Genomic DNA, 13370 nt, shown 5'->3' on the forward strand with positions numbered 1-13370 from the left:
CAAAATTGCATGTACAATGTGCAGTGAGTTTGCAGGGGGATTTTCTACAGGGTATAATTCCCAGGAATATTCTTAACAAAATTTTAGATATGCTCTGAGTTTATGTCGGATTCAAAGTAGGCAAGAGCAAGAGTTAACCTACACAACAGTGAACACGATATGCTTGGACGGAACGTTGGATGTGTCAGAACTACCAGAACCACGGATTCTTGTGTTCGAAATGACGTGTGCTGTGATATTTTCGTTTCTGCATATAGGTGGAAAACGTAAAATATACAGTGGAAAAGTACCTCGCAGCATACGTTATTTCAAACACAAGGAACTATGCACCTGGTGGCCCGTAACATTTTCTACCTTCCACCGAAGTATTCTGTATTCGCCGTTGTCAAAGAATGTTTACTTGCTTATCTTGGACCCACTTTGAAATCAGAACATACCTGAAAATTCTGTTGAGAGCACATTTGAGAATTATACACTGTAGAGAATACCCGCACATGCATTCTTCCACTAGTTTTGGTAAAATAGAAGAGGTTTAGTCATTATGTTTTAAATCCGCAATCCATCACACTATTTAAAATTCTTTGGTATTAAGATCTATTTTATTTGAGAGCCTTCTGTTAACAATTTGATTTTTCTTTACCTTACTTAATTATCAGGTAGAAAGATTAATATTTGGTTTTGGAAAGTGCAGTAATGTATATCTAAATTGAACCTATTTGTCACATTAAAACAAACGTTCCATAGAAAACATAAATTTACTATTTAAAACAATAACGAAAATCCTACTATCTCTTATGCTTGCTTGATATATATATATATTTTTAGAATATTGTACTTTTTCTTCTAAAATGAATCGCAATCTACTCGATAACTAGCGGAGATCAAATTTTTGGCCAGCCTTGAATTAGAAAAATAACGACGATGCTAGAATATTTTCTTGAGACTCTAAATTCATGCCAGAAATGTGTTCCTCCACATCACTTACCGTTATCATATAATACTTACTGACAGATACAAAAACGGAAGACGAACATATCTTGTATAAATTCTTCCCACACTTACACATAGCATAGTTAAGGAAACCTAAAGCTATCTAAATGCACAGATTTAATTATGTTTCACGTATTTAATGTGACATGACAACAATATTGCATCTCTATGAAAACTGAATTTCAAGCATGTTTAAAACAGTTCACCATTGTCTACCAAAATACCCACTTCAAACAGAGCTCACTTTAGACATAACTTTTGCCACTAGTTATACGTATGCAAGCATGTCTTTATACATTTCATTGTACGAATGATATTGTAACATGTAACACATTACAAAACAGAAAAAAAGTTATGATTAATAACATGCAAACAAATCTGTTTTACCTTCAAGCGACTATAAAGAAAGATGAAAGTGTGGTAATTATTAAAAATAAAATCGAATTCAATATTTCGGCGAGTTAACTCGTTTGACGCCCTACATACAGAAAAAGTGCTTTGTGCTTGCCTGTCCATCCTTTTGTAAGTACTTCACAGTGCTTCTACATTCGCGCAGAGGTCGTAATATTCAAGAAGTGGAGTTGAAATTTACATGGCATATATTTGAATCCTATGAAACATTTACCAAATTTTGTTTTCTGACAATTGGAAAATTTAAGGCGGTGTCTATGTGCAATTGACCAAAATCAGAAAGTACATGAATATATCAATTTCTTATTAAAGATAATATACTCCTGTTATAGCTCATATAATAATATCGTAAAAAGGCCACATCCAAGATAATACAATATTTTCAAAACCTCTGAACTTTTTTCTTTTCTTTTCTCTTTCTTTTTATCTTTTTTTTTTGGTACAAAACAAGATAGTCCGAGGATATATGTTTTTAAAAATGTGTTCATGTTTATGTTGAAATGGAGCTCTTAATATATACAAGTTATAGCTTCTCAATGTTAAAATAGGAGCTAGTATCGAACAGGGCGCCCGTTACACTAAAGGTAAGATTTCTGCCACTGAGCCACAGTTGCCCGTCTAATATATATACTTTATACTTTATAAGTACATATTTTATACTTATATATACTTTAAATTTCAAAACACTATAATGGACCATTTCGCATTTTGCACAAGCAAACGACAAGTATAAAAGGAAACGCTAATGACACTGCATAGGGGAGAGAGCTTTTATAACATACTGAATTAATATGTTCTACACAATGCAGAACGTGTTCGTAAAATCTCATATATCCACTTGACCGAAATTCGTCTGTGGAATTGCGTTTTGATATGTACGTCACCACCTCCGCCCACGGATTTGACCAAGAAGGTAAGAAAACATAAGATCGAACAAAAGCAAAAGAGATTTTGACATCGGGTTTAGTTTTAGTCTCCTTACATCACCCGACTGACAGAAAGGGTTTCTCCCTTTTCTGCTTTTTAAAATTAAGAAAGAAAATTCCTGGGACAAGAAGCACCTAGAGGACAAATACCAGATGGGTGGCTAATGATTCTCGGTTACTGTTTTAGATTAAAATATCAAGTCCTATTTTAGTTCCGGCCGAAACAGTCTTTCACTTTATTGTGCTGGCAACGTCGCTGCAACTGGATTGGTCGACGTAAGAGCAGCGCTGAAGGTCATACGCCAGTTCAAGTGACGCGTACTATAATTAGCTAACCCCATGGTTTATGGAACACTGATGTTCAATGCCGCGTTCACAAAAACTCTCCACTGACTTCTATACTTAGCCAATTGGATCCTGTTTCTACTTTGTATTCCTTTTTCTGCGAGATCCATCTCAATATTGTCCTCCAATCTGAGCCTAGGTTTCCTAATTGTCGTTTCCCTATTGGTCTTTAGGGTAAAATTTTGTAAGCGTTTCTACTTTCTTCCATCCTCGCTAGATGATCCGCCCACCTAAGCCTCGTAGACTTGATGACCCTAACAATGTTAGGTAAATCGTATAAATTATGTAGTTCCTCGTTATGAAGTTTCTGCCATTCCCCATTCCGTTCCCCTTGGGTCCGAATATTCGTCTCAGGATCTTGTTCTCAAATACTTTCAGTCTATGTTTTTCCCTCAGAGTACACGACCATGTTTCGCAAGAATTTAGAACAACAGGCATGATTATCGTTTTATATATTTTAAGCTTCAAATTCCTCGACTGAATTCGCGATGACAAAAGATTTTGAACTGAATAGTAACACGAATTCCCTGTTTTTAGTCGACATTTAATTTCTTCGTGAATATGATTTTCGTCTGTTAATATTGATCCTTGATATTTGAAAGTATCCACTTTATCAAAAGTATTATTTAATATTTTAATGCATCTATAATTTGCAGTATTACCGTCCCGACGAACTTTCGTGTATTTAGTTCTCTGCATTTACTTCTAAACCCATGTCACTGCAAGCATTTAATAAGTTCACTGTATTTCTGTCTATTGTTCTCCTATCATCTCCTATTAAATTTACATCACCAGCATATGCCGAAACATGGTGAATACCGTTCAACTCTAGGCCCTGGTTAGTATCTTTGATTTTCCTTATAGCGTATTCCAGAACAAAGTTGAATAATAATGGCGACAACGCATCTCCTTATCAGGCCATTTTCGAAGTGAAAGCTCGTGGACAAAAATTTTCTATCCAGACTTTAATTTGGCATTCATTTAAACATATCTTAATTAATCTAATTAGCTTTCTCAAAGTTCCAAGTTCTGTAAGAACGTTGTATAATGTTTCTCTCCTAACCGAGTCGTAAGACTTTCTAAAATCAATAAATAGTTGATGTACCGGGGGATTGTATTCCCACTTCCTTTCGAGTATTTGTCGAATGGTAAATATTTGGCCGATAGTTGATCGATTTCGTCTAAATCCGTACTGATAGTCTCCAATGATTTCTTCTACGTATGGGGTCAATCTTACTAACAGAATATTTGAAAGGATTTTATAGGATGTTGACACAAGATAAATGTTTCGATAATTATTACAGTCAGTTTTGTCGCCTTTCTTGTGAATTGGAACAATGATTGATTCTTTCCACTCTTGTGGCAATACTTCCTTGTTCCAGAGAAAGTGAGGGAAGTTTGTTTATCTTGTTTCTCAATTTTTTGCTACCAGCTAAAATTAAATCAGTCTGAATTTCGTCTAGCACCCGGAGAATTGTATTACTTTAATTTCTTTATAGCGGTTTACTTCTATTCGGTTGGGTTCCACAATATACGTATCTGCGGTGTGTATCGCCTTTTCTCCATGCACATTAGTTTTTAGTTGCGCGTTCAGCAAATCATCAAAAAATCTTTCCATTTGTTTAAGATGGTGTGCGTATGAGTGAGAACTGTTCCGTCAGTTTTCTTAATATATAGGCACGACGTTGATAGCCTTCCTTAAATTCGTTGATCCCTTTATACATGTCCCGAATGATTTTATTTTTACTATTTTCTTCAAGTTCCTTAATTTTAGCTTTCGCAAGATCACGTTTCTTTGTTCTAAAAATGTTTGGAAGTTTCCCGCGTGATGTCTGCAAAATTTTGTGTAGGTATTTCATTTTGTAACCAATGTAATTTTCCTTGTTTTCTTTTTTTTGCCAGTTTAATGCGTTCGTAGTCGAATCATGGTTTGTTCCTACATATTTGCGCGTGTTCTAATGCTTCTTTTGCTGAAATGTTAATGCTATCTCTAATTTCAGTTCAAGTATCCTCAGCACTAGTGCACTCCGAATATTCTAAAACCGAGAATCTATTCGAAACTTAAATATGGTATTCCTCTGTTACCTGGCTCTCTTCTAACTTTTTTAAAATTAAATCTCTCCGTTTTCGGACATTGAATATGTCCTTTATTCAGCAATAATTTCTCTCTTATTGTCGCTGCTACCAGGTAGTGATCAGTGTCACAATCAGCCCCTCTAAACGACCGGACATAAATTATGCTAAATTGCCTTGTTCTATCTACTAAAACGTGATCAATTTGATTATGTGCTTTTCCGTCTGGTGATATCCAAGTGTATTTATGAACGTCGCTATGTTGGAATTTTGTACTCTTCACGATTAGATTTCTGGATGTTGCAAAGGTAACGAGTCTAACACGTTGTTATTACTTTCCTTATACAGACTTTCGTTACCTATAATTGGTTTAAAAATATCCTCTCGTACTACCTTCGCATTAAAATCCCCTAATAGAACTATCATATGGTATCGCGGGAGTTGGTCAAATATCCGTTCCACTGGAGCATGTACGTTTAAAACAATAATATCGCACCACCGACCATTAAGAGTAATAAAAGAAAGTTTGTCAGTAACAAAGTCAACCAGCTTAATTGCTGGCATATATTCGTTTGTGAACGAAAAATCCTGTTCATAATTGGGGATTTTTATTTTTCTTTCCGTAAAAGAATTAACTAAAGAGTGTAAAAATTGAAACTTATGTATTGCAAAAAAAAAAAAAAAAAAATGTCTACATTGCCCAGTTCTAATTTTCATTGTCCGGACTCCCAGCAACTAGGTCCGCATCTTTCCGCCCACCCCATCAAATGTTTCTGGTGCCGTCCTTGCTTTTTCACAGGATGAGGTTGTTACCCTCACCCAAACCCCCAAGCTGGAGGTTACTCCTTGTCGTCTGTCCGTGACTGCTTATTCAGTATATCCACAGCTAACCTCTATACGACGGAGGATCCAAAATAAACCGGAATTTCGTTCTAGAAAGAATTATCTATTACATTTTTTTTACAAAATTCTTTCAGTGTCCTTCAAAATACTCTCCACTGAATGCGATTCATTTCTCCCATCTTCTTTCCTGCTGTGTGAAGCACCTCTGGAACTTTGCAACTTTTATATCGTCCAATGCGCTCTGCCAAGTTCTTTTTACAGCGTCTACACCATCAAAACATTTTCCTTTTAGATTTTGTTTAATTCTCGGAAAATATCATCATGTTGGTCAAAAAGTTTGGATGATGAATTTGATGTTTCAAGTCCTGGCTCAATTTCAGACGAATGATTTGATCCTGTGTGAGTAGGCGAGAAACAAACTTAGCGGCTACATGCCTCATTTGCAAAACCCCAAGCTGGCTCGAGCTCCAACTCACTCCTGCCTGTTTTGAAATATCATCGATCATGAAACGACGATCCTCGCTCATTTTGGGGCAGATTTCTTCGATATTTTCGTCGTTTCGAAATGATAAAGAGCACCCAGGACGAGCATGATCTTCCACTCTCATCTCACGACACTTAAAGTGCTCAAACCACTCAAAAATTGTGTGCGGTTCATAGTATCCTTCTTGAAAGCCTGTTGAAGCATTTGGTAACTTTTCGATTCCGATTTTCCAAGTAGGATGCAAACACACTCCTTGTTCCTTTGAATCTTCCATAACAATTTCGCAGGCGGCAAACGAGAACAGTTGAGAAAAACAATAATACGATTAAACGTTAACCTCCTACGCAGACGCCGCTTGGCCAACTGATATGGGAAGGTCTCTACTAGACCCACCTAGCAGAAGAACTCTCTACTACGCCTAGGAACTCTCTACTACGCAGCGCTCTTTCAATCCGGTTTCTTTTGGGTTCCCCCTCGTATCTAGACGCCTTCTTCTGAATCCTCAACCTGAGGAGGTGCCATGCCGTTCTGACAGGAAGGCACATTATGTGGACTCAATAATTTTAAAGATGTCTAATTCGTGTAAATTATATGAGTAAATATACTGAATTTTCATTTTTATAAGAGTTACAACAAAATGTGAGTGGGAAAACCGTATCAAAATATGATGTTTTCAATCTAAAGTGAAGGAAGTTTTTAAATTGGACGAAACGTTTGGGCGGTGCACTCTTTATGAGGCCCAATGTTAAATGAAAATGCAACGTTGCCGTTTTCCTGGACCCACAACATAAGTAAATGAAGTCACTGTTGGAAATGGGGGCTGGCAAGTGTCACGTTAGCGAAAAAGACAGTAACTACATTCACTTATGTTGTGGGTAAAGGTAAATGGCAACGTTGCCTTTTCATTTTTCATTGGGCGCGTCTAGATGATACAGCTCATTCAGCTCGTTCGATTTAAAACATTCCTTCACTTTAGATTGAAAACATCATATATGGAAAACATCATCATATATGGTTTTCCCTCTTACATTTTGTTGTAACTCTGATAATAACAGAGTTAGCCTATGGGGGCCTTTTAGACACTATATATACGATCAAAAATTAGTTGATTAACTATTTAAAAATGGACACTTTTGTCGCCATTCTTTTGTAGCAATTTCTAGCTTTTAAGATCAAAATACATCTAGATTGCAGTTATACATGCAGTATGTTGAACTAACTTCACGGATTGTACTTTAAGGTTTGAAAGGCCAACAATTTTTGCATTCGTGTAGAGAAAGCGCACACTTAATGCCCCAGATCCTTGCTTAAGTTCCAACTCAGGTAGTTCTAATGGTTCGATAGGAGGTATTCCAAACTCTGGAATTCCTAGAAAGAAGAAGGAAAAATATACAGTAAATCAATCAATTCTCAAATGTAAACTTCATATCTTTAGCAAAACTAAAATAAAGACCAACTAGTGAACATACATTTGGATTTATATTTCTAAAAAAAAAAAAAAGTGTGTTTTCCACTGGTAATCCTTCCCCTAAGAAACATCTCAATATTACAGGAAATTTTGCCATTACTGGCAGCAAAGTTATTGAAACTGCTGAACTTCCATGTACTTAAGTTTCCAGCTTACTCTTCACGTAGGAATTGTATGTGCATGAACTGCGGCCTCGTTCTCACCTCCCTCAATTTACCTGCCGCCATATCTTATAACACGTTCTTCATAATACAGCATCTCCTCAATCAATGTTCCAACTAGTTTATCTTCCTCCATCTAATTACATTGTTCTTCTCCTCATTGGTTTGTATTTCTTTACTCTTAGCAAATAAACGTTAAAACCAGCACTATGATCTTAAAATAGTTACATGCATTAACAATTTAAATTAGCGGGTGTAAGAATCTACATTCATATTGCTCAAGTGTATTGTATTTGTCAAAAGTTTAAAAGATTATTTAAGCTATCCTAATCCGTATCTTGAGCTACAATGAAGAAAATTATTGAAAGTTAATACGATGGATTCAAATCTATTTTTGGTTGGATCATAGAGTTAATGAGTTTTTGGTGGTTCGTATCGTATAGGTGTGTCCTCGGGACTTTCCTGGTTTCTCTAATCTACATTCTTATTCGATAATTCTTGCACAGCCATTAATTTCTGTTAATGGTCTTATTCAGCCTAAAGTGTATAAAAGTATAACATGGAATTTGACATTTCACGTTTTCCTCTTTTCTATGTACTTTGCATTCCATAATTAAAAAATCAGGAAATAAATGAATGAACTAAGTAAAATAAGAGATTTACAAAATAAGAATTATAAAAACTCGTCTAATCTAGTATGTATATTAATTAAAGAGTTAGTTTGTTTGTCTTGTGTCTGTCTGTGTGCGGCCTGAAGACCAGACTGTGGACCAAGAGTTACCAAATGTGGGTCACGGATACATTGTTTCAGGCCCCAGCCCAAGAATAAGAGTTTTTTTTGTCAAAACTCCAAACCAGGGGCTCGCAGGGTGGGGAGCGTTTACCGGGACGTGTAACAGTAGTAGAAAATGACCGATATTAGTGTCGAATTCATAGTTTACGACATCGCTGAGATCAATGATGAAACTCCGATCGCATTAAACTTCGAAATTCACCCCATTCATCTATAGGGCGGAGTTCACATCCGGGGGGTTACCGAGACATGTAAAACTAATCCAAAAGGAGGAATATAAGAGAAAAATCAATAGTTTTCGTGGTCGCTGGGATGAATGGTGATACATCTACAGGCGTTTACTTCCAAATAAACCCTAATGCTAAGAATGGTATTTCAGTTAATCTATAGTGTAATTTAACTATAATCATGCTTTACCTTCATATCTAGCTACATTCAAAAACTCTTCTGTTGCGTTTTTCATACAGTTTTCTATATCTGGATCATTGCGATGGCAAACCGTCACATAATCAGCTGGTAAGTAAAATAAAAAGTAGGAAAAATTAAAATTTATAGTTACAATATTAAATGCAGGTAAACAATTTTCTACACACATTAGAGGTCAAATACAAGATACATATTCAAATCACTTCTTGGCAGAACATGAATCTTGATTTAGCTGTTACGTAAATCATTACAAAATATATTATGTGAGATTCATATTAGTGCAAAGAAAATTGTACTTATGCATAATGTAATAACGCGGTTTACTGTTTGCATGGTCACCAAAACTGTACTTTCTTCAAGAATATACTCTGCTTGTTCAAAGATAGTACCCATAGTCGTGGCGGTCCTTCAGGGAAGTCATATCAGTAAAAATTATACTTTTTGCTACAGTCTACAATTAGGGTCACTGGTTTGATCTTCTCCCAACTAATTTTGTGGTGGACAACATCATCTCCATGGGTTTCCTCGGGGTAGTCTTGTTTCCTCCCAGTTCTTTTATTCCACAAATTCTTACATCATCACTCACTTACCTTAATCATCGTCTACCTTACCCTAAAGGATGTAATTGTGGAATATTAAACTGAAATAGTTCATTTAATTTTTACAAGCTAATAGACGAAAATTCACCTTCTACCTTAATGGTTATGCGCAAGGGGCGTGCTTGCGTAGTAGTTACCTCTGACAGTATCGGAGAGCTCTTGGGCGTTCGCCTTTAGATTACGAGGCGCAATGCATTGGGCTTCGACCTCATCTGAAGAGCACGTTTGCTTTTTAATGCTTCTGTATTCGAGATCGTATCTAGCTTGAAAGACCGTTGAACTAGAGTAAGATATTCTAAAGAAGAGAAAGATGGTAGAGAGCTAACCTCTGGAACGACAGACCGTGGATCAATTCCCGGTATTCAATTTTGCAGTGAATAGCATTGTCTCAGTGACTTTTCTTGTATTTCGTGTGTTTTCTGTTTACTCCTACGTTCTGAGTTTAACAATTAATTCATAACATTCATTATCAACAATTTTCATTTATTACTCCTTTTCCCTTATCATCAAGAAAATATCGGAGATGTGAAGCAAGAGATTTCATTAATTTTAATTTCACAAGTATTAGTGCGTATATTGTGTTCATGTGACGCCCCACAAGAACCGCCACTAATTTATGAAGTTTAAATGCAAGTAAAACTGGAAGAAAGCAAGCAGTTCCAATCCCTTCATTTAAAACAACTGTGTGGAAAAACTAAAAAGAAAATAAAGAGAATAATGAAACATACATTTACAATTAGAATTAAGAACACCATTTATTACCTATGCTTATTGTGTTCAGACAATTATACTGTTTGTATATATCAATGAATTAGTATAGGTCATAATCTAAAGCATCAGAATTTCGAATAGCGACAAGAATTGCGTGTACTAATGTCACTATTGGAGGCTTCAAGCAGTAAAGTTTGTATTGCTGATTTATTAAGTAACAATAATATACATATTGGTTATGTTCCCAATGCTTACAAAGGTTAAATTACAAATCTTTCTTAAAAGTTAGACACAATATCGCAATTTTTTATTACTATTAGTTTTTTTTAAATCTTTTGTCAAATATACATGTACAGGTGGAATATCGAGGTTTCAATTTATTATAATATTCCTTATAAGGCAGGGCACCTCGGTGCAACACATCGATTGTGATAAGATTGCACAGACATAGGGAACATCGAAAAACACGTATTTTTTATGTCGGCTAACAAGCGCATTGAAAGGGTGAAATTGGGACATAAAAATGGGGTCAGAATGAGATTATTTGGAATCTAGCGAGAATTATGTGCAATATGCCCACTGCTCAGTACTGTCTCGCTGACTGCGTATACAAACGGCGTTTGCATCCTTCCTGGGTTGTTCTCCCATCTTCGTGCATTGAGATGAATCTGCGTCTCTTCCGCATACGGGTGACGTATGCACCCAAAGCAAAAACACGTATTTTCCGTTTTCGTTTCTTCTTTCTTCCTCTTAATTGCCACAATTTTCGTTTATTTCCATAGCACATTGTGACGACGTTGTACACATGATTGGTCCATTTTTAGATGTTCTACTTTCTTCACATGAGTGCGCTCTACCTTATTGTATTGCGTCGACTATGGGTAGTATTTCGTAAATTTAACCTTTTCCGATATATCTTCTCATTCTCGCTATATTCAACATAATCTCAATTTGCCCCTATATTTGGGAACCGGTCAAAACCCCCACAGCCAAAACCCCCATACTCAAGAAATGTCAAAACGCCCACACAAACGGTCATAACCCCCACGCAAATGGACAAATCTCCCAAACACACGAACGGTCATAACCCCCACAGCCAAAACTCCCACACTCAAGAAATGTCAAAACGCCCACACGATCGGTCATAACCCCCACACAAATGGACAAATCCCCCAAATACACGAACGGTCATAACCCCCACAGCCAAAACCCCCACACTGGTAATCGGTCATAACCTCCAACGGTCATAACCCCCACACAAATGGACAAAACAGCCACACATAGCAACGGTCACAATCCCCACATAAATGGACAAAACCCCCACACAAATGGACAAAACTCCCACACAATCGCTCAAATCTCCCACACTCTGAAATGATCCTGGTTGTATGTCTTGCCCTTGTACTTTTTAATAACATTTTTTATTTCACTTAAACCGATGTTGAAACTATTCTTCTTTTACTGTTTTGTAATGACAGAAACACTGAAGTGGGCGTCGAAAAGAGCCGCAACAAAGACGTGCAATCACGGTATTTTCAGAGTGTGGGGGATTTGTCCGATTGTGTGGGAGTTTTGTCCATTTGTGTGGGAGTTTTGTCCATTTATGTGGAGATTGTGACCGTTGCTATGTGTGGGAGTTTTGTCCATTTGTGTGGGAGTTTTGACCGATCGTGTGGGCGTTTTGACATTTCTTGAATGTGGGGGTTTTGGCTGTGGGGGTTTTGACCGTTCGTGCGTTTGGGGGATTTGTCCATTTGTGTGCGGGTTATGACCGATCGTGTGGGCGTTTTGACATTTCTTGAGTGTGGGGGTTTTGACCGTTCGTGCGTTTGGGGATTTGTCCATTTGTGTGGGAGTTATGACCGATCGTGTGGGCGTTTTGACATTTCTTGAGTGTGGGGGTTTTGGCTGTGGGGGTTTTGACCTAGACCCCTACATTTATGTCCCAATTTGATTCTCTCAATGCGTTTTTGACCGATATAAAAAATACGTGTCGCTTCTTTTTTGATGTTCTTTATGTCTGTGCAATCATATCACAATTGGCGTGTTACACCTAGCTACCCTGCCTTGTTAGACGAGCTGAATATTATTTATTGATGTACAAGATCAAAGAGCAACAATATGAGTTTTAGTTGAGTATTTGCGAGTGGATTCTGTCCCTGTCTTCGCCCTTAATAGAGCCAGTAGCAAAGATAGTGACATTGGAGCTAAGAGACTTTGGTTAAAGTACGGAAATAACTCGTTTGTCAGGAATGTGTGTACCGAGAGAAAGAAAATATACTCACCTTAAACGAGAAAAGTGCAAACTTTACTTTCCTACTTTAAGCATAATTCATTACTGAATAAGTTAAAAGATATTGACATATTTACTTTATAATGTACAGCCTCTATTTTAGAATCGATATTAAAGTACTGTAATTATCCTTGCGTACGCTTCTATAAGCTTGATTTAGCAGATTACAGAAAGGTAAATCTGATTAAACTATCAGCTCATGATCACAAATATTTTCTTTTTACTAGGATGTCACTTACCGTAGGTTAAGAATCTTCGATACACTTTGATCTCAGCTAATCTTGTAACGATCGTTTGCACGCTTTGTTAACCCGTTCAATTTACAAACAGGAACCATGTTTTCTCCACTATATCCCATCTTTCAGGTGAATATATTTTTTTCACGCTCAAACCTAGTCATAAGAACTGAATACACGTTTCTGATTCGCTGCATTTTGCGATTGTGCAAACCTCCTGGAGTATGTATTGTGTATTATAGTAATAGAAGAAAATTGTCACTTTGTGCGTTGCTAAAAATAAAAAAATGTAGATCCTAATTATATATTATAATATAATTATATATTATAATTATGAGTTATATTTCATAAGAATATGAGGTACATATTTTTTCAAGCGTTACCTTAAAAAATATGCAATTTGTTCAGAAGGAAGCGGGTGAGGTCCGAAGATGGACCAGCCGAGTTTGACGTAATGCCATATGGTATTATGATGGGGGTAAAGGTGAAACTAAACGAGGCTTGCGGGGTCTCTAACCCCCTTCGTTCGCTCCTTCTCGCTCAGCTATGTTTTCGTGGCCTAGTAAATTACTTTCTTTGTATTATAGCTATATTACGTACAAGGTCGAATG

The 13370-nt window shown here is 36.7% G+C and overlaps 1 protein-coding gene across 1 annotated transcript in view; it reads right to left on the minus strand.

Moving 5' to 3' along the window:
- The window catches only part of LOC145691993 (protein takeout-like), a gene marked incomplete at its 3' end in the record, with an annotated part of 242972 nt that overhangs the window by 19748 nt on the left and 209854 nt on the right, over positions 1-13370 (minus strand). Inside the window, 2 exon segments of the mRNA XM_081767292.1 lie at positions 7293-7440; positions 8912-9007. Coding sequence (XP_081623418.1) covers positions 7293-7440; positions 8912-9007 — 244 coding nt within the window.

This window comes from Thermobia domestica, chromosome 8, assembly GCF_964235325.1.
Source record: "Thermobia domestica chromosome 8, izTheDome1.hap1.1, whole genome shotgun sequence".
In the NCBI taxonomy this organism is placed as follows: Eukaryota; Metazoa; Arthropoda; class Insecta; order Zygentoma; family Lepismatidae; genus Thermobia; species Thermobia domestica.